General features: G+C 40.1%; 1 protein-coding gene across 5 annotated transcripts in view; it reads left to right on the forward strand.

Moving 5' to 3' along the window:
* Positions 1-24,622, forward strand: part of SAMD3 (sterile alpha motif domain containing 3) — a 73,061-nt gene that overhangs the window by 43,635 nt on the left and 4,804 nt on the right. For all 5 annotated transcript variants that reach the window (XM_074537826.1, XM_074537824.1, XM_074537827.1 and 2 more), the window contains 4 exons: positions 4,583-4,768; positions 5,071-5,155; positions 11,861-12,028; positions 24,182-24,385. In XM_074537826.1, coding sequence (XP_074393927.1) covers positions 4,583-4,768; positions 5,071-5,155; positions 11,861-12,028; positions 24,182-24,385 — 643 coding nt within the window. The remainder of the gene's footprint in view (positions 1-4,582; positions 4,769-5,070; positions 5,156-11,860; positions 12,029-24,181; positions 24,386-24,622) is intronic.

Consider the following 24,622-nt stretch of genomic DNA (forward strand, 5'->3'; position numbering starts at 1 on the left):
GATGGTTTCTACAGAATGGGTTCTGCAGGGGAACCTGAAGTGGGAGCTGCTCCGGGAAATGGGCATCTTTGGCACATCTCACAGCTCCCACATCTCAGCCTTGCTGAAATTGTGGGTAACTTCTTTTTCGGTCTAAAAGATACCTGCCTTTATGTTTAGTGGGAACTAAAAAATAGAGGCCAGCATCAAGCACTAGGTACACTGCAAATCCCAGGCTTGAGGGAATAACTGGGAAACCTTGTATTTGTGCTCAAACGTTGGAAATGACGTTGAATCACTAAAAGAGAATGGCATGAGGATCTTTCAGGCACAGATATCAGAATTGAGAACAAAAAAATAGAGCCCTTTTTATCTGACTATTGACAGGAAGAAGAGTTTTTTTGATATTTCATCTTCTGTCAGAATTTCTTCCTTTTGATGGAAATAGCCTTTGCAACTTTGAATGTTGTCATAAAATTGAAAGCATATTATACATGTATTAGGGAAATGGAATGTTTTTTACAGCTGAAGACTTTTTCTTTCTTTCACATCTGCATGTTCCTTGTTTTCTCCTCTGTTTCTTCCTTGGATTTGTTGACATGGACTTCCAGGCTACAAACCTTCAGATCAGAGTCTCTTGCTGATGTGTGATGTAGACAGGTGAAAGGTTAGACTTTCATTTGTGAATAGTGGGAATCTATTGAGACTTCACCTATGTGCTGAGTTTTATGTGGATATACCAAAAAGGGAACAACCCATTGATGTCAGCAAATTTCTTCTTAACTGCCATGTCCTCTGACTAAATGGGATCTGAGCTGATACAAGATAGAGCAATGGGTGCCTGACTCACAGACTTTAGCAGACAATAAGAAAAGCTCATGCCACACAGCACATTTGTGTGTGCTCAATTGGCCTTTAAATCACATTTTCCCCTAAATGATCAAAATAGATCCTTCTTAACAGTATGCTCAGGAGGCTTAAAAACAACAGTCTTATTATGATTTAGTATTTGAACTTGTTTCTAAGTATCTATGGCACTGTATACAGCTATCTTGATTGAGTTGTCTGTATTGATACCAAGATTATTTTTACTGACTTTTTGCAGCTAATGCAGGTGGCTCTGTGTGTCTGTGTGGTGTTGCATGGCACTGAACTTGGAGAGATGATGCTGTGTTTACTCCCCACTCTTCTCTCCAGTGTAATCTAAAACAATCACTGAATGGTCTGGGTGACACTGCAAATGTGTATCTCTTTGTCTTTTGGGCAGTAAAACAAGGTATTCCCTGGGATTAGGGATGCCAGGGGTTATATAATTCAAATAGATGGGTCTTTGAGGTCTCTTTGTAAGGTTTTTTGGTGTTTGGTTTTTTTTTTTTTGTTTGTTTGGTTGGCTGGTTTGCTGTGAGGTATTTTTCCATTTTTCTGAAGGAGACAAACAGCTCCTCCCAAAATAATGCTGTTTTATAGCCTCATGTCTCAGTAAACATGCTGTGCATGAGCAGAGTAAGGTTACAATGGAGACAAAGAAGGAAATAGCTGTGTGAGACAGGACTGTGACTGAGCACATTAAAGTGGCAATCTACAAAAGCTGAGTGGTAAAAGCTCTGTGTGTCCGGTTTATCTCGGCTGTTTGAGGGGCCTGGAAAGGCCCGAGGTGGCCTTGGGGCAGCCCGCGTATCGAAGGACGAGAAGAGGCTTCAGTTCTTCTTTCGGTTTTTATGTTTATTAATTGTTTATCTAAAAGATGTTCTTTCAGCCGAACAGAGATCTGCTCAGCAGTCAGCCATGAGCACACTGTCCGTCCTCCGGACCGCCACGTATCTTTATACCCATTGTTACGTGTACAATATTTATCATTTTTCCCCAATACCATTTATTCTCATTGCTGGGTGCACTCTCAGTAATAACCAATCCAAGAGTGCCACCATGGCCAAAGAAGATGGAGGAGAAGAGGAAGAAGAAGGAGGACAGGACACACCCCAATTCCTCCATCTTACTCCTCTAAACCCCCCTGTACATAAATCCTAAACCCTGTGTCTCACCCTCTAATTAGCTAATCCCTTCACCATTCACCCGGTGAAGCCCTCATCCTTGTCGTCTCCTGTGTAGGACCAAAGTCCAGCTACCAGACACTTCTGGCAACATTCCAGGACTCCCGAGACCCCCAAGGTGGTCTCGGTGGCTCAGCACCTCAGGACTGAGATCTTGAGATCCGACATCTGTGAATAGTTGTCTCCTTGCTGAGGAGGTTCCTCTTGGGATGCAGTTCCTTACTGTGGCTAAGCATAGAGAGACCAGTTTGCTTCATCTGAATTGGTATTTTTTCACTGCATGAGAAGTCGTTTTGGGGGCTTAAACTGTGAGAAAACGAAATGAAAAGAATAATTAAGAACTTTGTCACTGTAGCTCCTTGTAACTTGCTGCAGGATTCCTAGTACCAGTGAGAAAGGAGCGCAAATAACTCAGATGTGTGACAGCAGAGAAAGAGGGACACTGAAGTTTTGCCTTAGCTAGCCATTGGATTCATTTAGCTGCAGAATCAAAAGCCTCAAGAAATGAGACAGGAAAAGATGTAACTTGAGATTTTGAGATTTTTATGAGGTTTTTTATTGCAATTTCAAGATTTTGATATAATTTGATTTTGATTTCTGCCGCAGGTTAGCTAGAAGAGGTGTGAGCAGAAACAGGCTACATGTATTTGTACCTAAATCTCAAAACTGTACATGCACTGGGATTTATGTGTAGAGCCAAAATCTCTTGTGATCGTAGAGGACAGCATTACAGCTGAACTCAATTGTTCTTTTAGTTAAACAAGTTTGCATGTGAGTGTTTCTGAGGATAAAGTTTATGTGGAGTTGTGTCTCTTTGCAAACAAGCTTGTATTTCATTGTGAAATATTACAGCACATGTTTAATATGACTTCCCAACAGCCATGAGTCCACCTAAAACTAGTAAAATATTTAATCTCACGCACTGTGGAGACCAGAGGAATTTTTGATCTTGTTTGGAGAGCAAGGAATTATTTTTGTTAGGTAAGATAAATGAAGATAAGTGAAACCTGGAGTATTTTTGTTGCCATGGCAAATGTTGAAGGGACTGGTGGATGGGAGAGTTGCCATATTCCCTGATTATTAGCCATCCCAACTGCAAGAAACTTTTATTTTCTCGGGTGACTGAATGTAGTCCAGTGTCCCCAAATGGAACCTGCTATAAACCCCTCCACTTTTTGAAATGGCTTTTTGACTTCAGTGGTATTACTAACAAAAGGAATTTCAGTGCTGCTTAGATGAAAAGTACTGTAAATTTTAAACTTCTGTCCACTTTTGAGCTATATTAAATGGTAGCATGCTGAAAACATTATGTAGTAACTTGCAGCCTGTGCATCACTTCCATCAGGAAAGTTGGTGAAGGTACAGGATGCAAACTTTAAGGTTGCAGAGCTCTCACTGATGCTACATTGAACATCTGCACTTTGTTTGCATAGGAGGGATTTCCAAGTGATTTCAGAATCCAAGTTGGGTTTTATTTTCCTATTTGTATATTAATTTATCACAAAAAAAGGACATGAATGTGTCTATGTGGACATGTTGTCACTTCCTGCACAACTTTGCCTTCTTTTAAGACTTCAAAGTGCAAACAGAACTTCACTGCACTCTGCATCTACTGTTAACCATCTGTGTCCCATGGAATCTGGTGAGCTTGAAAAGACAGCAGTGCTGACCACTTTGTGCCTGTTTTGCATGGAGGAATGGTAGTGCTGAGTACTTCTACTGAGCCTGGGAGCAGAACACAGTACTGAAGCTGTATATTTTTTTTCCTCAGCACTGCATTGCCATTTGTGGTAGGGCTGGCATTGGTGCAGTTATACCAGGGATGTAGAGTTTTTGATAGCCCACAAGACACATTAAAAAATGCCAAGGTGGTGTGGCAGCATAAACAGGTCAGAAAGGTTGAGAATTACAGACCAACCTGCTCAAGGAGGTATTGAGATGATAACTGGCTGTTGGGACCCACTTTTTCCTGTGTTCTTTCAGAATTAGGGTTTGGGCAGCCAGTGGTGATAACCTGCCCCAGGTTCACCCCAGGTAGGGTGTGACTTCTGTAAATTGTGGTCATGGTGTTCTTGTGACTGAAGCTGCTGGGCTGTGTCTGCTCTGTTTCCATGAGCTGATGATAGCTGCCTTCATCCCTTCCTTGCCTTCCCCTGTGGGAGGACAACCTTAAATAATGTAATGTATAGTATTTTGTTCAGTTAAGCTGTTTGTCTTACTAGAGAGGAAACATTATAAATTAAGACAGAAAAAGGTGTTTTGCAACAGCAGCAAGCCCCCACTGACTTCTGCTTTTGCTTTCAGTTAGGAAGCACCTCCTACTGTCTGCTGGTTATAACATTCCATATTTGACATCTGCTTTTTCACTCTGTGTGTATTGATCACTGCTTTTGTAGGTATTCTTTATGCAGAAACAAAGACAGCAGGCCTTGAATTTCTATAGCAATAACTTTCCCTTGTGTTGTGTTTTTCCATGTATTTATCTTTCCCTCCTGCCTGCATTTCCATAGAAGAAAGATGTGATGGTGATAATACAATCTTTTCTTTTACAGAAAAAACCTGAAATCATTTTTTGTGAGACACAAGATGTTGCAGTGGACAAGTTCTTATGTTTTGCCAGACTTCCCTTACGATGTCAAGTGCATATTAGCAGAAAAAAAATGCCCTGATCACAGTATGAGAATAAGAATTATTGAATTTTTACAAGCAGACATGACAAAATACCTGGAAGGATCACTGTAAGTCAACACCATTACCTTTATTTGGGGGCAGACCTGTTGTCTGCAGACATAAATTTTCAAATGGATGTAAAGATATTCTCTAATATATTTGCTTAAATAAAAGAGGCTAAGGGCCTGACGTCTACTGAAACCAATAGAAAGATTTCATGCCTTTAAGCTCTGCCCTTTGTTATTTGCAGGGCAGCTGATTGCCTGAGAAATAGTCAGAAGTTATTTAATCTAGATCAAAATAGACTCCAGTGTTGAATACTGTCTAGAAAACCAAGTATTTCTTTTCTATCTCCATCTTGTTTGCACAGGTATCCGAACAGTCAGCAATATAACATTGTTGTCAATGCTCTGCTCCAGGCATACCCATTCCTTGATGAAGATGGGAATGGCTTTGTAAGTATTGTGGGCTTTTCCTACATAATCAATCACGAGAAAATAATCTAGTTCAGAGGAAATCAATTTCAATCTCTTATATGCTGGCTCTATTCACAGTACACACACTTGGCTGTGTTTTGCAAATCACATTCTTATTTGATTATATCAATTAAAGATTAACGCAGGTATAGCTGTACCTCAAAGCTACCATGAGATCATGCAGACCTGTCTTTCTTTCTGGGCTGATATCTGCCCAGGGATAAAATTAAATCTGATTTTTTTTCTATTTTTAAAACCTAAGAAGCCAGCTCTTTAGAAAATTGTCTGTGTGAAGACTAACATGTGATCGATGCTCTTGCAATGTATTGTGATTGTTTGTGTGTTAGATATAAAACTACAGCATGCAGTAATACTAGTGGTTTAAGGAATCTAGGTCTAATTTTAAAAGAATTAAAATAAATATTGGAATATCATTGGGGGAAATAGCAGAAAACAGTGGAAGGAGATTATTTAAATTTGAACTACCTTTTTTTCACTTCTGATTTAGAATATCTGTCTGTGCTCTTGGAGGACAGTGGTTGCCTCACTTAACATCATTGCTTTGCCATATGATTCTTTTATACCATCTTGTAAAAGCTTGTGAGCCTCAGAGGGGACTCAAATATATCTCACATGCCATTATACTGTAGAAAGCAAAATAATTTTGGGAATAAATAAAAAAGTTGAGGCTTAAGGGTAACTATTCTAGTTCTCCCCTGAGCCCAGGCACGTTGAAGGGAAGGAACTAAAGAAAACAAACACATCTCAAAGAGAAGAAAGGGAGCGAAAGGACCAGAGAGAAACAGCCTGTCCTCATTTTTAATCAGGATATGGCTCTGAATACCCCAGTGGTGGTCCTAGGGAAGGGTCCTGAGTAATGCTGTGGCTTCCTCTGGCTCCCCCTATGATGAGGAGCTGGAATGATATTCAATTTGTTCCAAAGAGAATTTTTAGTTTTAACTTTTAAAAACTGTTTTTAAACAGAGGTTCTTAAGCTAGGTTTTCAAAGGGCTTTAATTGCAGAAGGACCACAGGCTGAGGGAAACTACTTATAACTCTGTTCTTCGGGAAATAGTCATTACTTGCTGCATGGATGGCAGAACTGGTGCTGGCAGAAGTTGTGAGAGATTTCAGAGTGATTGGTCTTTATCTTTTGATCTTTTCCCCCCTTCATACTAGAAAGCATTCTGGCAATAGCTGCAATAAGTAAACAAGGAAGATGGAATTAGCAGTTTGCAGTATTTCTAGTCTACCACTTTCTGATCCAGCCCCTCTTCATTGCCTGTGTTGAGAGAGGAAAACCTGCTCAAAAGTTGTATGCCTGCATTCTTAAATTTGGAGGAGGGTGTGAGAATTAATTAATATTTTTTATTGAGCCTACCGTTAGGCACTCTGTTCTTCCTTCTTGATCATAAGCACTATAGATACATCCTTTTTCTTGATCTGACAGTTGTGTGTTACAACAGTAACAGCTTAAAACAAACCCTACAATAGATGCATAAGTATTTATCACAAGACTTGCAGTAAAATTGAATTCATATACCTTTAAGAAGCAAATGAACAGCAAAAAAAATTTGACAAGTCTTTTTTCCTTGAAAGGCTCTTCAGCAATTAAAAAAAGCAAAAATTTTATAGGCTTTTCTTTTCCAACTCCTCCAGCTATTAAGGGAGTATAATTGTTGCCCTCTGTTCCTGATAATAGTATTAAAATGTAAGAGGTAAAATATTGATTACTGAGAGGTTTTGAATGTCTTTAAATTGTTTATCTACAGTAATTAAACAGTTGTAGTTATTATTACAGTTTTTAAAATAGTACATTGAAAACATTTAAGAAATTGACCATCAATAAAATTCAGAGGAAAAGGGGACTGATAGTTAAATGTAGAAAGAAAAACTAGCATGAGAGTGGTATTTCAAGCAAAAATGCTACTTACATTCTTTGTTAAGTAGCATTTATATATAAACTTCTGGGGATGCAGTTGGTATAATGTGGTTTTGGTGTCAACATTGGGAAAGGAGAAATAACCACCTACTTTTTGTGTCTTGTAAGGCTGGAAAATGGGAGACACCAAACATGGCAATTCAGCTGGGCTGGCCTCTGAAAGTAATGGTTTCCAATAGTGGTAGTGCAATAAAGTCATTGGGGACTATTTAGAATACCAACAAGACTGTTTTCAATGATTTGACTTATTTTTCCTACAACTTTGAAAAGAAATTATAACTTGTTGTGTGCATTTAGAAACCAAAAGGGCTGACTGCTGTTTGGAGTACCAAGTTTTGTGTTCCCTCTGGTGTGCTGGAGCTCACTTCTCTGTTGAGTACTATCCTTTCTGCCATGTAAAATATACCACTGTATTGTTAATGCCATTCATTTACTGCTTGCTATTTATTGCTGTGCCATGTCTCAGTTCCTAGATTCATTTTAACTCTACAGTTATGCTTAAAAGGAAAGCAGTTTCTCAGCCTTTGGGGGTGGAGGAGCAGCCACAGCATTTGCTGGGCTCTGCAGAAGGCAGCAGTAGTTCTTAGAGAGATGTCCTGAGAGGGTCTGCCAGTGGTGGGTGTGATTTTAATTTTAACTCACAAGTCTTAAGTTTAAAGCCCTTCGCCAGACATGGATGTGTGCTGGCTGCTGGAAGAGTGCAGCAGAAACTGTTCTGGGTTTCTGCCTGGCCAGGGTGCATGCCTGTGTGGCTGGGCAGGGCTGGCAGCTGCGCTTGCTGGGGGAGGAAAGGGAAAACTCATCCCAGGAGGGATCTTGGGATTCCAGACTTAATGTTTTCTTCTGGCCAAGCGCAGAAAATCAGAATGTAAAGAACTTGATGTTATTGGTGTGCGTGGATGGAGAAGCTTTGAACGGTTAATGTCAGCACTTTTATTGCAACATTTTTGCAGAAATGAGGTGAAATTAACAAGTGGGAAAAGGAAAGATTTCTGGCAAACATAGAGGAACATAGAGGAAAACATAAGACCACCTAAATTACCACCTGAATTTTCATGACAGGAAAGAAAAATGACTTGCAAAACTTTAAACATTCCTTTTTTTTTTGGTGGGGTTTGTTTGTGGGGATTTACATCTCCAAAATACTGGAGTTTTGTTTCCCAAAATACTTATTTACATCTCCAAATTATTTTAAACAAATAATTTAAACCATATGTGTCTGCAGTCTAATATTTTCAATCTCATACTCTTGAAATGAGGGGTCATTATATGTTTGTGGTTTCAAGATTTATTAGTAGATTATTCACAATTCTGTACTTATGTACTCTGAATTTTAAAATAATGTTATTTATGAGGTCAGTCTAGAAGCAGGGATTAAGAATTATCTAAAATTGCAAATAATGATTTAGAAAAAAATTTCTACTAATTGTAAAACTCATTTAAGAAGTGAGGTATCTGGAATGAAATTAATTCCAAGATTAACTTTTGGTAAGCGTGCTTTAAAGTGGCTACATAAGGAAATTTTCCCATGGTATTTCTTTCTACTTGCAGAACAATGCTATCCTAAACTAACATATGACATTTAAAAAAAATAAAAATCTTCATTTAATCATGGAATAATTTATTAGATTTGTGGTGTGTATTGTAACCAGTACAACATTTGTAAGTTACAGACATATAGCTTATGCAGAAAAAGTGAAGGTCATAAACAGAGCAGTCAAAAGGAAATTGGCATGACACTCTTTCTTGACAACTTGCAAGCACTTGTCTGTGCTTGTCTGTTTTTCAAGGCTTAAACCCAACAATTTGGAAAGAATCATCCCCCTTATTCTGTTTCATTTCAGCCAACCTTTTGAAAATTGTATGGTTCCAAGAAAACATGACATGAGGAAGGGAGAGAGAGGGCTCCCTGCTCCACACCACTTGCCCTTTTGGCTGTGCTTTGCAATGAGCAGCTCCCTTGAGCTCGTGCCTATGAAACCCAGGGTGCCACTGCTGGCATGCCCCATTTATGTAACTGCTGCACACAAAGTGATTATTTGCTAGTAAATTACTGATTTTAATCTGTGTGTAATCCTTTCCCTCCTATGTCAGATAGACACAGGCTAATCCTCCCACTCCCTTACCAGGAAGGTAAACCTTCCCATGGTGGTGTTTGGGGGAAGCTGGGGAGAGCAGGAGAATGATAAGAAAATAAAATTGTTGGTTCAGAAATGGTAACAAAAGCATCCTTTTTAGAGCATGCATTACCCACAAGGGAAACCACATAAATGTATGTGCTTGCAGTCTCATTCTGGAAAGAGGTATGTGAGAGGGGACTTGCCTAAGTTTATGACAATCCCATTATAGAAATAGATTAAATTAAAATTCTTAATTTATTGGGGGAACTGGAGAATGAAAGTTTTCAACTTTGTGGGATATTAAAAGCCCTGTATAGGTGTCAGCATATTCTTTCATGTGAAAGAATAAGCAAAAATATTTTCTAGCCAAATAAAGATTTTCAAAAGAAAGAAGCTGTGTGAAGCTCAACTACAGGGATGCTTAAATTGTCAGCTGCTAATATATTCTGGGATGATCATGTTTTAAAATACTGTAACATCTGTTAAACACTTCAAAGAAGCATTAAACTAAGGTTTTTGTTTGCTTTTCTTAGGAACCTTAAAATAGCAAGCTAGGCATAAATTTTGCTAAGCATATAATGATGAGGTATTTGCATCAAAATGCGTAAGGCCAGAACTATAAATGTACTTAGGGACCTTAATGATTCAGGTGAACAACAAGTGGGATTTCCAAGGCCTGTAGTCACCTTACTGCTTCTGAAAATGGTGCTGAGGTGTAATACTCATCCTGAGGCAGTGACTATGCCTTGTGAGAAGATTGGGTGAGCAGTTGTACTGTATTTTTAGTCATTACCTTTAGGTTAGTGCTGATGTGGCTTCTGTTCTGGCAGAACTCTAAGCCTGAAGTTTGCATACTAGAAATGCTGATGGGCTTGCTTTCTTTCCAGTTCTTGGGTGCTGAACTGTGGCTGGCTGTGAAAAGATTCTTTGGTAAGGGCACCTAGGAGGGTGGCAGAGAGTGTCCCCTTAAGAAGGGCGCTCCTGCCCTGGTAGGCCCAGGGCTGCTCAAGAAGAGCTGAAGTAGAGACCAACAGGGGTTGTAGTCTCATAGCTCTTCCATTCTAATTTTTCACCATTAATGGAGGTCTTGCTTTTAGGATTGAGGGCCTGTAGGTCAGCTAGAACCTGGGGAAGTGGGAACTGTAAGCTTGGCAGGAGAAGTGCAAGGTCACACTGCTTTCACCACCATCTCTTGAGAAACCCTCTCATCTGTATCCTGTGAGTGAGAAGAGAGATACTGTACTACTTAGTCTACTTCTACTGAATTCTGGTTTACACTAAGTTAGCCTTTCATATCATGTGATCTTGACTAATAAATGCCACCATTTTGGTAAGAAATGTAGGGTAATCATTCTTCTGTTTACATTGTGTTTCAGCATGTCAGTGGTCAGCATGACTCTTGGCGGTGTCCAGGGGCAGGCTTGAGTATAGTATTAAGTGAGTGTAATATTGGAGTCAGTTTTAGAAAACAAAGTGACAGATATTTTAATTCCTCCCCATCTTTTAATTTACAGTCACTTTCTGACTGATTTTTTTCCATCTGACTCTTGAACACTCCCCAGTAGCTGGAATATGCTACTGCTTTTGAGGAATGACAAAACTGTTCAAAACTGCAGGTTGTGCCTGCAGATATGTTGAACAGCCTTTGCTTAGAAATTGCTTTCTGGGGTGTCAATGTCATGGCTAGCTCCTGCCATGGGACATTCAGCTTTGGGCCACATGCAAATGGCCATTGGTCCTTAAGGATGCATGAGGAAGTTGCTGTCCCTACAACTTTCAGCAGTGACTTTTCAATAAATGAATAAAGAAATACAAGAGGGTGACAGAAGCACTGGGGCCATGTAAGCTCTGCCTTTGACTGCCAAGGAGTGATGAATGGCTGCGTTAAACAGGACCTGCATCTGCTTGCAATGCAGAAATGCCTTTAAGTTGCACTTTACATACCTTGAGGTGTCTTAGAAATGCTAGGACCTTTTTAAATGATTGTCTTAATTCAGCAGTTTTGAGTTCAGTTTAAAAATACCCTTGATCCAGTATAACTGTAGACTCCCAGCAAAAGGCAGTGCCACACTGTGTCTTTCCCACTCCCATTCTGTTGGACACAATAATCATGAAACTGTGCAACCAGTTAGATACTGCCAGAGGCAAAATAAAAATAATACCCTAAACTAAAAAAAAAAACAAAACAAACCACCAACCCCTACCCCCCCTCCAACCCCACAGCAGTTTCTGTTGTATCTGTGAGCTGATGTGCTTCACTATGCAGTTTCACAACTCAACTATGCTCATGAATGGAGCATAAAGTAAGAGCTGAGGAGGGGACAACAGTGCAGTTTCACTGGTAGCCTAGGACAGATGTAACCCTTAGATTCAATTACTGTTGTCCTCAGCAAGCCACAGCAGTGGCATTAGCCCAGCTGTTGTTGCTGTAGAGCCATCTACCACGGGTGCTTTTGTTTCCTTCCATCCTGAAGCCAACACTGGTGTTGCCCTGTGAGCCTTTTTCTGCTTAATGGCAAACACTTTTTTGTGGAGTTAGTTAAAAAAAAAACTGACCTGCTTTAGGCTGGGGCAAATTCTTGACAGATACTTGTAATGACAGCTATTTTTCCCCCCCTGTAGTTGCTGTGGAAACGGGCCCTTAAAGATCGTTTCAAATATGTGCGGAGACCCATTGAGGACGACGAGCAAGTCCTGAGGAACAAATGCAAATTTGGCCACAGGAGGGGACAGAGCAGAAAATCTTCTTTTGCTGAAAATACTCTTGATGGTGTCCAGGGGCAGGTAGAGGTAAGATTTTTTGGTGCTTGACAGAGTTCAGTCTTTCAGCTCCTCTGTTGACAATAAGGCCACCAGCCAGTAAAGGGGAGAACGGATCTCATCCCATTTAAACTCATTTTGCATAGAGCTTGTCATGTTGCCAGACCCTTGACTTTTTTAGGTATCAACAACAGAGCTAAACCCGATACTGGATGCCTTGCACATTTGTTGTCATTTAGAGTTGTAAATTGGACAGAAAATACTGTCTGTTTATTTAAATGCAATGTTTCTATTCTGCTTTTGATTGTATACCTCCAATTAGAGTAAAAAACAATAGAGAATTATGTCTACTAGCTGAAGCCTCTGTACAAATAAGAATGCAAAGAGGTATGTGAGCTGGTAACAAAAATCCCACTGTCACATTTGTTATATAAAATCTGTTTGTGTAGATGTGTGATATACATGGGCATGTTTGCAAATCTGTGCATGCAGTTGCTGTGTATTCCCTTAGTTGGAGAATTCAGAGAGTTATCACTGTCCTGTAAGCAACCTAATTAATTTATACACTTCCATAAATTCATTAAGGTTCCAGGTTTGCCAATGCTGCACACACCTCTTTGCGCTGAAATTAAAACATGGTAAAATTTAAACAATTGTACAAATGTGATAAAGAAGATACATAAGTAGATATCAATCTTTAGCTTATCCATATTCCTCCTGCTGTTTACCAGGCCCTGTATTTAGGGAACAAGAGTGGTTTATTGGATGCATTTCTGCATATATTGCCCTTGTGATTGAAGGTGGCTGTAGTTTCCCATACAAAATGCAAATACATGTTTGCATTGGTTTTTAGAAATTTCAGTGATTTCTGTTTATTTCCTTTGAGTTAATATGTTCAGGAATAAACACAGGCCCCTTCTTGCCTGCTTTAGTTGAAGAGTTTGCAGCATGTGTGAAGTAAGAAACCTGTGACTTTGGTGCAAAACAATAAACAGTCTCACACCCAGTAAAGAAGAAATTATAAGCTCCTGGTTTTGTGTGCACGTCAAGAGTTAGCCATCCTTTATCTGCTAAAGCTTGGAAAGGGCACATGTGGATCTTTTCTGTCTTATGAGCTCATTGAGAAGGGCTTTGGAGTGATCCTGTAGGGACTGCTTGCTAAACTTCATTTTTCTGTAGAGAGGGTGTAACTGCTCTCTGCTGTGCTTCTGCACATCAGGAATCACCGCTCTTAAACTGCATTGCCTGAGGCCAGCACTGGTCACACTTGTTTGCTTTAGAAATTAAAGACAAATATTGCATCTCCTCTAAAGGCCTAGGCCTTTTTTGCCAGCCTGAATATTGTAAGCAAATGAGGGTAAAACTTAAAGGTGGTGAGAGGATGCTGAATGTCTCTAAACAAGTTTCCTTTCTCTCTCTCTCATTTTCCCTGTATCCTGAACATATATTTATAAATAAAATACAAATATAAATGCAAGAATCAACTCTTGTGGGCCCTATTAAAGATTAGGAATGTATTCCATAATTTGAGGGAATCAAAAGTTAGTTTTGAATGTGTTTCTACATTGAAAGCAGCGATGTCTGACTCTGAGATCCTAAATTATGTCACTACATATCTGCAAAATGGAACAAAATGTTTCATATTATTTTTAACAAAAGCAGTGGGGATTTTCATTCCGTACATTTAGGAACACACATAAAGGCACTTTCCTGCCAATCCTTTGCACTGATTACTCTATGAAAAATAGAAACTGTTAAACTGTCTTAGTCTCAAAAAATGAACATTTTATCTAGAAGCCAATACCACAGGCAAACTCAAATTATATTCAAATTACTGTTAGCCAGATCCCCTTGTCTTCATCCCTTTTCCAAGACTGGAAGAATGAATCAGCCTTGTGCGAACCAGAAGCCAACACATCAAAATTAATTGAGGTGAAAGAGGGGGAAAATGAATTCGAGGTTAAGGCGACCTTTGGAGAATAATTAGTGAAGGATCCTCAGTCCCCTTGGGCCAGCACGCTCTGCTTTAGATAGGCAGAGTAGGACATTTAGGGCATTGCAGGTCAAAGCCGACTGGCAGAGCTATGCAGATGAGGGAGCACATCTGTTCCCAGCAGATGACCTACTTACCAGTCACACGGCTGACTTCTGCATCGAGCTTTATTTCTGAGCAGCCATAAGCTGGCACCCTGCCATGTATGCTTTCTGTCAGTGTAGCCTTGGATTGTTAATGGCATGAAACTGATAAAAAGATTGTTTACTGATCAGAAATGTCTCACTGTTATACCTGGCATTTATTTTATGTGAGAAGAGTAATAAAGTTATTACTACTAATAAAACCCTTAACCAATCTTTTCACTCCTTCATGTGAAAATCCAGCTGCTTGCCAGGATAATCTTTCTGTGATGTTTTGAGCTGGATGATATCTGCCCTTTGGACTGCCCAAGTCCCTTCACCTTCCAGCCAGGCATTCTTCTTCAAAAGCAGCTCAAGCATGCTCGGCAGGGTATACTCCCATGCAGGGCATTGCTGCCAGGTGCAGCATCTGGCTTTCTCCTCCAGTTTCTTTAAAACATCTGCTGATGTATTCCTCATTACAGAGCATTATATTCAAACAAGATTGAAGAGTAGCTACTTTTTTTTCTAGTGACTAGCATCACGTGAAAGGTCTTGAGCAAGTGCAGGGCAGTAGGATGATGGTAAGTAAGCACCATGCTAGAGGTGTCTGTCACTAAGGGAGATTTATTTAAATGATGCTCCCTATAAATATCCATCAGGTTGCACCACCAGGGAAAGAAGCTTGGACTGTGCCTGGCAGACATTGAGTCGAGTCTCTGTGTCTGAGGGATATTCAGAGTTTTATCAGGAAATCTTCCATAAACAACAAATTTTATGGCTATGGTGTGAGAATCCTTCTCAGTCATTTTCCACAGTCAAGCAAGTATCTTGGAGCTGCAGTAATCCAGGGGAGAGTGTTTTGTAATGATAATGACCTTCATCTGCTGCAAATGGAAGGTCTTTCCATGACAAGGGGAATCACACTGTTAAAATACATAAGAAAAGCAAGCCAGCCTCCCCTCTGCAGTAAGAGTGGGATTACTGCTAAAGCAGCCGTTCAGTGGCTTGTTCTGACTGGTCTCATTATTTTTTTAGCATCAAGCCCCCTTTCTCTGCCCTAAGGACTTGTTTGATTTATAGTTCTTCCCTCACAGCCAGTTCTTCAGGCTGTGAGGGAAACCACCTCCTGCCAGTTGTAATAGGAAGGGCCCTAGACTTGGGGGAGCCAGAAGAAACATAAAGATAGGACCTTCCTGGTCCTTGGCCAAAGGATTGCCAGAAGGCAAAAGGTGATGGAGAAGGAAATGGGGTTAGAGCTGATGATTGGCTTGCAAACCTTGAGAGCTTATGGCTCAAACACTATTTTAGTCTTCCCAGGGGCAGTGACTAAAGAGCAAATTTTCCCTTTCAGATCTTTAAGTTTGGAAATCTTGCCAGTCTCAAGCAGTGCTGTTCATAGAATGTGTGACTTCACTGTCAACTCAGTTAGCTGAATACAGAAATGAAAATCCCTCAGATATCCTGCACGGCTTAACCTGTCAATTCAGAGAGGTGTGTGTTTCCCATAGGTCCAGTATTGTATTCTGTTCCCAGAGGCTTCTGGAGTACTCTTATGATATCTCAAATGCCACTAAATAGCTGTATCTATGCAGCTGGATTAAGCTCCTTCAATCCATCCCAGACATTAAATAAGATAATATCTCATCAAAGGGACTACCCAAGGGTGGCTTAAGCTTCCTGAAATGTAAGGGAATATAACAGGCTAGAAGACTGCTAGAAGTTCTTGATATTAAACAAAAATGGAGAGAGAGTACAGTTCCTCTTCTAAAGCCTCTGATTTCTTACATCTTATGACAGCCTGTTTGTGAGGTCATTGGGGTTTCTCTGAAGCTGTCACACAAATAAATTTGGAGTTAGGTGTGAAAAGGAAAAATAGGCTCTGACAAGATGTCAGCTGAGATAGCGGTAGATGTTTGCAGATAAATGGGAGTATTTGCCACACCCAGCAGAGCTGGGAATAACAAAATGAAAACAATTTATAAAGGGGGCACTGGCACACAATCTTCTTTCTGTGTCAATGGGATAGAGACAAGAAAAGCTTTGATGAGAACTTTGACTGGGAGAAGCAGGAGGATTCTGCAGAAACTTTAACTCATGAAGTTGGACATCTATTGATATTCCTGAACAGGGAAGATAAGCAGAAATTTTGAAACTGGTGAGCATGCAAATTCCGTGCCAAGAGGACTAAATGAAAAGCAGAGAAGACCCCTGGCCAAGGAGGTGCACCATTTGTGCTTGCTTTGGTGGTATCATGCAGTACAAGAATGGTGAAATTTACCCTGTTGTTTTTATCTAGAAACTGTCTTTTCTGATGAAAGGAGGAATCAGGATTGAGTGAAGTCTACCCTGAGATGGAGTCTCTTTTATCTCAGATTAGGTAAATTAGGCAAGGTAGACATTTCCTAGGGATGTGCCTTTCTTTAGTGATAACTAACATCATGTTTGTTGATGATCTTATGCCACTGCAGGAGTCAGAAACTTGAAACAAGATTTCAAGGGCTCTAGAAAGAATAGGATTTGGAAAATGATGGCTGGAGAAAAAGGGAGGAATGAGAAAAATAAGGCAACAGCAAGGGAAAAGGAGAGCTAAAAGTCTGTAAAATTCTCAGAGGATGAACAGCTTGTGTACAATATGCTGAAATTCTCTTGGCTCAATCTTATGGCACTATTGGCAGGCAGAGCATTAGGTACCATCTCTGCTGAGAATGCCATGTCCCAATGAAACAGGGGTGATAGCACCTTTCCCTCTAAGATTAATGGTCTCCAAATAAGGTGTTTGAATATTTACAACGCTGGAATGTGAGCATGCATATATAAATGATCTTTCAATGGCTGTACTGAACTGTTGTAATATGATTTTTCCGCTAAAACTTTGATGTGCATACATCAGACTTTGAGTGTGTAGTGTTGCTTAGTTAATATTTTGAAATGCTTTTAAGTCAAAGCAAAAGCTTTAAACACAAATCCCCAGCATACATCTTGCACTTCACCTTCTTATTTGTGTCAGCCAGTGTCTTCATTGTTCTGTGAGTTATATTGTCAAGCACAGGTTGTTCCTTGGTAGAGGAAAACAGATTTCTGTCATTTTGCTTATGCACCTTACAAAATCAGAAAGCAGTTGTTGTGGTCAGAAATAGGCTGACTTATGTGACTTTGAAAGTTTTTGGTTAGCACTGGCACATAAATCTAGTTCTGAAGTTGCCTGCCTGGGTCAAAAAGGCAATTATGTGTAATTAAAGCAAAGCCTGCTTTAATTAAGCATCTCATAGGAGTACAAGTCAGTGTGGATCCTGCTGATGGTTACACACTCATTTTGCTTGGAAGCAGCCTGTCCATGCTGTTTCACGTCTTTGTGTGCAGTGTTTGGATGTGAGGGGTTTTGATGTCTTCTCAGTTCTCTCCCACCATCCAGGATGAGAAGATGGGCCTTGAGCAGTGCCCAGTTTACAGCCTGCCTTTTTAGATTTATACTTGCTCCAGATCAGTCTCCAGTGTTTGGGGGTTTTTTTGAGCAGACCTTCACTTTCTCTCATTGCTTGTTTTGATCACTCCTCCTGGTATATAAAACAGCCCAATGTTCATTATAGTAAATGTCATTCTAACGACTGTGATTGTTACCACAGAGAAAAGGGCTGTCCCTTACAACAGTGGTAGCAAAAAACTGGTCTATACACTGTGCTTTTATGATGTCTTGTGTCTGGATGAGGTCCAAAATAGCAAGGCCCACTTTTCAGTATTCAAATATCAAGACACAGAGATTATGCTTGCTTAAATAACTGTGAAAGCTGCTTCTCACCCTGAAGAAGTTATAAAAGGCCAGTTAATGGAAAAGATTATTCCAGACAAGAGTCCTAACTACCATCAGGCTTTCTTGTGTAAGTACCTTGAGTGTTGATGCTAACTAATGCAGGTAGACCCAGCAACCAAGAAGTGTTGGCAACATCAATGCTCTTAGCAATAGCATGACTTGCAACATGCATTGGCATCTAGCAAGGAAAATTTGAAATGTGTTTTTCAAAGAAAATAATATTAGCAGCTGCTGGAAGCTGACAAAAGCAATAATAATGAAAGACTGAGGCCGTACCAGCCCATCAGCATCCCAGTCCTAGTGTATGGTTTTTAAAGGACTTCCCATTCAGTGCTGATCCCACTGAACCTGCCTGCACAGCACTGCTGTTCTAGGAGATTTTTTCTACATTGCTTTCCAGCAAGCAGATTAGTCTCCATCCAAAGGAGTTGCGTCAAAGAAATGTTTCCAGAGCATCCCAGGTGAGGTACCTGGATCACTGGTTGGCAGTGAGCAGACTGACAGCATGCAGTAACGTCCTCATATACACCTCTTTAACTCCACTGCTCCTGTTAGAATTAACTCTCTCAAACTGAGAAGCCAGTAGGTCCTGTTGGCATTCATCAAAAAGAGATCTCTATCTTTGTCCTTTGCAACAATGAGGCTGCATTTACCATTCAGGAACTGGTCTAAACCCATGTAAAGAGCAAAGAGTTGTCTGCTGTCCACACCAGAGGCACTTTCATCACTCTTTGATTAGGCAGTCGTGTTTTGTGTTAACATTCATGTCCTTTACAATTTATGATGCTGGCTTTCAACAGGGACTGAGAGCTTAGACCTTGGAGATCACATCATGCAGAAGAATTGCTCCCTCCCTCCTCACAAATTGCAGTTTCACTGCCTTGGCTGTGACACTGTTTCATAAAGGCACCCTGCTAGCTGGGGCTTTTTTCAAGAAGGTGCTAATACAATCTTGTATCTTGGGAAGTATCAAGATCCATCAAAAAGGCATTTAGGAATCAGGCCTTTATTTAGAAATCCACCTCCAATCAAGTGACTATCCTCTTGCTTCAGGAGATGGGAGGAATTAGGAATTTGGAGTCTAGTAGTTTTTTGTTGGTATGTTTTCTTGCTTTAATGTGAGCATCTTAACACAGTCTGCTTGTATATGGTTCCAAGTAGAACTGTGAATAGAAGGTGGGGAGTCACAGTCAAAAGGCATCTGGAGTGTAGGCAAAGAGCCTTACAACCTGTGTGCCTCCCAGACTTGGAGTCTTCAGTCACAGATACCTGAGATTCCAAAAAGTCAAGAGTGTTTGTGGGCATGGGCAACAAGGGATGAGTTCCCTGCTGCTGTCACCTTTGAGAGTGAATCCAGCAGAGTGAGTAGGAGCCTTGGCAGGACCATCCTGCAAGCTAGGGCTAGGTTACTCTGACAGGTACTGGGTGTCCTCTACATTAACTTCCTTTTCACATCCTTATGCCTTTTTATTTGTTATGCTGCACTTCTCATAAGCTTGTTGATTATAAGGCAGCTTCTTATTTAAAGACTGTGAAATAAATTTTTGTTTGTTCCAGAAATATTTATTTTTAATCAATATTTTTTTGTTTAAAAAGAAATGAAACCCTTTACGTTATAGACTAAGCGTGCGCATTGCTAAACAAGACAAAAATAATTAAATATTGCCAATTAACATTGTTATTGTTGCAACTGAAATGGATGTTACTGGTGACACAACTGAAAATCTGGCCAGAGGGGTCTGGTGACCTCAAGAAGAAAGATTCCTCATTTAATGAGGCTATTTTTTAGTTCTGTGTGGTATACATGCTGAACTTTTAGCTGTGGCTTCTTCGGGCATTGAGACAAGATCCCAGCTTTGGTCTAGATAGGATTGGTTTTGCACATTATCAGAATAACTGAGCTTTAACCTTATGGTCAATTTTACTGGAATATTGCTGCTCTGTAGCTGGCTTTCTCGCTGTGATGGTTGAAGTGGAGAGGATCTAGAGTCCTCCCTAAATAAAGAATTGGGTGGGCTGATAAGCCAGTTCAGTAACCAGCTTCCCAAATGCAGATTCCTCCTGCAATGTTACAGTTAACTATAAAATAGTTTAAATGATATTTGGAATCATTCTCCAATCAAATGTGTGTCCCACTGAGATCACTTATTTCCACCAAAAGAAAGTACCTCTCCCCTTTCCACTTACCTTAAAAACCAACTTATTCACAATCAAAGAAGATGGAAAGATTACAGATGGTGATTGCTTTAAGCAGGATGAACACTGCAAGGCAACCAATTCTAACACTGACTTCTCCCAGGTAATAGATGATTTACACTACAAAGTTTAGGCTTCCATTGCTATTTTTTCCCCCTAATAAATAGCTATGACAGCAATTCTTCTTTATACTGCTGCCATATTTCTATTGGTGGCTTGCTATTGATGAAAATGTCAAATGGTCTCTTTTAGCTAATTAATAATATCATCAGCTAAACTAGGTCTCAAGGACAGAACTGACCACAGGGAAAGTCCATCAAATCAAGCAGTTTGCCTTGACAAGGGGGTTGGAGAGAAGCTGGTGTAAAGGTCACAACTTCTTCTCATGTTTGTTTCTAAGCAACCCAGTCAGTCAGTCTGTGGTTGCAGCACACTGGGTTGAGTTGTTTTGCTTTCTTGTCTCTGCAAGTAAGACGCTGAAGGTGACAGGCCCTCAGGGAATGAGCCACTATGTTCCACATCAGATAGCTGGGGAAGTTCCTGCTTTATGGGCAGAAGGCCTAAAAGCAGACCCACAGGAGAAACCAGTGGTGAAAGGGCTGTTGGGAGTCAGAGACTTCAAGCTAGCTCTTGCACAGATTAAAAACATAAATAAAAGCCCTAACAACTGCCCAAGTTTGTGTGTGTGAGAAAATGTGGGTATCTTGAGACTGACAAGAATGGGTCATCCCTTGGTTCTGTGCCCTGGTCAGAGTGAAGTAAGGGACAGCCTGTCCAACTTAGGGCAAGTTGGCAGGTTAAGGAATAGTTGAATGGCCCAGTTGCAAATATGTGAATACTAGAATGGTATTCATAGTAGTCAACCAATATAAGTTACATACCAGAAACCATCAAAGGCTGATGCGGGAAGCTTGCAGAGATGACACACCAGCAAAAAAACAAAACTTTGATGACTCTGAGTGATCTGATGGATGTTTACACAGAATTCTTTTTTGTGGCTTTCTGCCTTTTCTACATGGGTTATAGAGGCTTTCTCACCAGGGTGAGAAGCAAGAAGCCTGATGCTGCTAAGGGACAGGAGTGCTCAAGGTGCATTCCCTAGGTCCAGGGTGGCTGGCAGAATATAAAGCCATACCAGAAAAATGAGATAGATTTGCAAGCATTCTCAGTAGGTGAGTTCAAATGATCACATTACTGGGACCATTCTTCATAGGCATTCTTCAGGGCATCTGTCTCAAGACATGCATGTCACTAAAGAGGACAGAATAATTCACTAAAATGAGCAGTAACACATTTTCAGGATCAAGTACTTGCACAAAATTTTCAGTGGTGTCCAAGGATAAAACAGGTAATCTTTTAATTGGGATGTACAATTTTTCTCATATTAGATAATTGGAGGTAACTAATTTCATGCCAGTTTCTAAAGTTTCAGGAGAGAGCTAGGGAACATATGGACCAAGAAACCTTCTGCTTTCACTGGCCGAGTTGGCAAGAACTGTAATGCAGACCCAAGAGAATAACACATTAGGAAGGAATCAACAAAGTTTTGGTAAACAGACCTAATTCTTCACAAATTCATTAGTTCTTTGAAGTATTCAACAGCTCTGAGGACACAGGCAATCCAGCTGATAGAGTTTACTTTAAATTCAGAAGAGATTTTAGCACATGCCTTTCAAAGGCTCTTAGAGGATATAATCTGAGAGGGATAAACAGGAAGGTCCTTGAATGGATAAACAGTTATAAGATAGAACAAACAAGGCTGTGCAGAAATGGTTGGAGTTTACAGTGGAAAAAATTATGAATGCTTAGTTTAAGCAGTTCAATATATTTCTAAATAACATGAGAAAAGTAGACTAGTTGGCAGATTACCTTTTGTGATGATACCAAGGATACTAAAGACAAAGACTGAAGAATTGCATAAGGACCCCATTCCAGGGTGGGGGGAACCCAGCAGATAAAATTCAGTTCTGATAGATGGAAAGTAAGTGACAAGGAGAAAACCCAGTCCTAACAACACTGATAGTGATGGGCTCTGAGCTTATTAGTACCATTCACAAATGCTATTTTTATACTAGGCTAAAGAATATCTGGCACAATGCTAAGTAGCAGTCAAAACAACAACAAAAAAGAAAACAACAACAACAAAAAGAACTTGATTACACAGAATTATTTAAGAAAGGAACAAAAGGCAATGCATTATTCCACTGTATGCCCCTGTGGTGTTCCAGTACATCTCAACAAGTACTTTTAAGTTATACTGCACCTATTTCATAAAAACTACAGTGCATATACAGTAACAAGGATAATTGAAAGTATGGACAAGCTTTCATATGTGGAATGATTAAATAGCTTAGGACAGTCTCGGCTGGAAAAGAGATGGCTGAGGACAGAATATGACATGTCTGTAAAACTATAGTGGCATGGAGATGGTGAATAGGTTTTGAATCCAGTATGATAATTAGGAAGCAGAAATAGCAGGAGAAAAACAAATAAATGCATTTCCTCTGACAGCATATAGTTAAACTGTCACATTTAAGGCAGGATTTTGTGGAAGGCATGATTTTATGAGAGCTGGAAAAGTGACTGTGAGAAGTAATTGTAGGAGAAAAAAAATCTACTGAAGGCCGTATAGCGATAAAGACTGAAGGCTATTAAGTATAAAGTTTGGGAATCCACAGACCCCAGTGTAGTGAAGCCTTGACAAACTCACCATATACTCATCATTTATACTTTTTCCCAGCACCTCTCCCAGGCAGGTAGGGGAGGGTATGGTACTAACTTGTCTCCCCACCTCTGCTCCTGTGCTGTGAGGAAGAGGCCAGGAATGCCTATGCAAGTGGTCACAAAACGCACACTACTGTTGTAACACAGTGAAGACTGAAATCCCCTATTAGAAAGAGTGCAGACTGTGCTAGCACAGAATCCTAGCAAGGGCCAGGGAGTTGTACAGAGGGCACATTAGGTATCTCTCCTCCATGCAGAATCTTATTTTCTTCTGTGATGCCTATAATGGCTATTTGTAGCTATGGATATATACTAGGAAAGGCAGGTTTTTCACTGCATTGTGCAACCATTCTTGGAATATCACCTGCATGATTTTAAAGAAGGATGTTAATTAAAATGGAAAGTTTAATTGCACATGCAGAGCACTGCAAAGTGGTTTGGGATGCTGTGTGTTTCACAGCTCTGTGTTGGGAATGTTCTGGGGGGCATTTTGAAGTGTCTCAATTCCCTCTGGCATTGACCCACAGGCTGCCCATATGTGTAATCACAGCTGCATCAGTGACAATACAGACAGGAAAAGCCAGCAGCAACACAGCCTGAGGATGTAACTGTGCCAGCTGTGCATCTCTGTGTCCCTCAGCTTGTTTCCCTGTGCCCACTGATGGATGAGCTACACACACTCAGGCTGTTCCACTTGGTGTACTGCTTTGGATAGCCACCCCTCCTCTCAGTAATTACTGGCTTTGGAATTACATCAGGGACAATAACATTAATTTTGAGGAAGGTTGTTAACTTTCCTCACGTACAAAAATACTTTTTGGAAACACTAACAGTCAAACTGCTCAAATAATGGCTTTCAATACTAGGTTTTTAGTTCAGCTAGTGTCCTTGGGGGTAAAAATTCCAGCTGCATAAATGTGAAAGTTGTCCTGCTTTTAGGATCCATATGGGTAAGAGGAGAATACTAAAATTCTCTTGGTAATACAGAGTTAATATTGCTAAATACTGAGTTGTCGTTAGAACTGACTACTCGTTTCCAATAAACCACAATGAGACAAACCAGACACAGGAACAGGAATTTCATGAATAGCCTCAAATATGCAATTTGGGCTTGGGGGACTTGGCTGACAGGTATAGTTTTATATGAAAACAGACCTTAGTCTAACTTAAAATATGAGAGTGAGTTCAGAGAGCTGGAACTGAAACCACACTACCCTTTCTTCTGAGCTCAACTACAGTCAAATCACAGAGGTCACATCAAATGACATTAGCTAAAAAGCTGAATAATCAGATAAAAAGGCTGATTTGTTATAATTCTGTCCTTAATTTCTTCATAGGAAGAACCTGTTCATCTTAAAGGCAGTGCAATGGATTTACATATTAAGTGGCTTAATGGAGAATATATGAAAACTCAGAGGAACTGGGAAGAAGTGGAAAACAGAATGAATGTGACAATAGAAATACGGAGAAAGATGATCAGTGATAAGGCACCTTTAAAAGATGTTCTTAGACTATTTCCTTTCTTAAGATGCCCTTATCAGGTAACAGAGCTATTTTTAATAATGACATTGAATCCTGTGTTATAGATGTGATACATCTGTAGGCGTGTATTTCACAGGATATTTCCACTGAAGTATCCATCAGCAACGTTCTCTTTAATTCATACTGAAATCCCATTTTAAAAGGTTCATCACTTCAATTCTGAGTTAAAGGTGCTCCACACACCACCAGCGTCACTGTTTGGTGTTACTTGATGTATTCCTTCCCTGCTTTGAAAA

Source organism: Zonotrichia albicollis, chromosome 3 (genome assembly GCF_047830755.1).
Source record: "Zonotrichia albicollis isolate bZonAlb1 chromosome 3, bZonAlb1.hap1, whole genome shotgun sequence".
In the NCBI taxonomy this organism is placed as follows: Eukaryota; Metazoa; Chordata; class Aves; order Passeriformes; family Passerellidae; genus Zonotrichia; species Zonotrichia albicollis.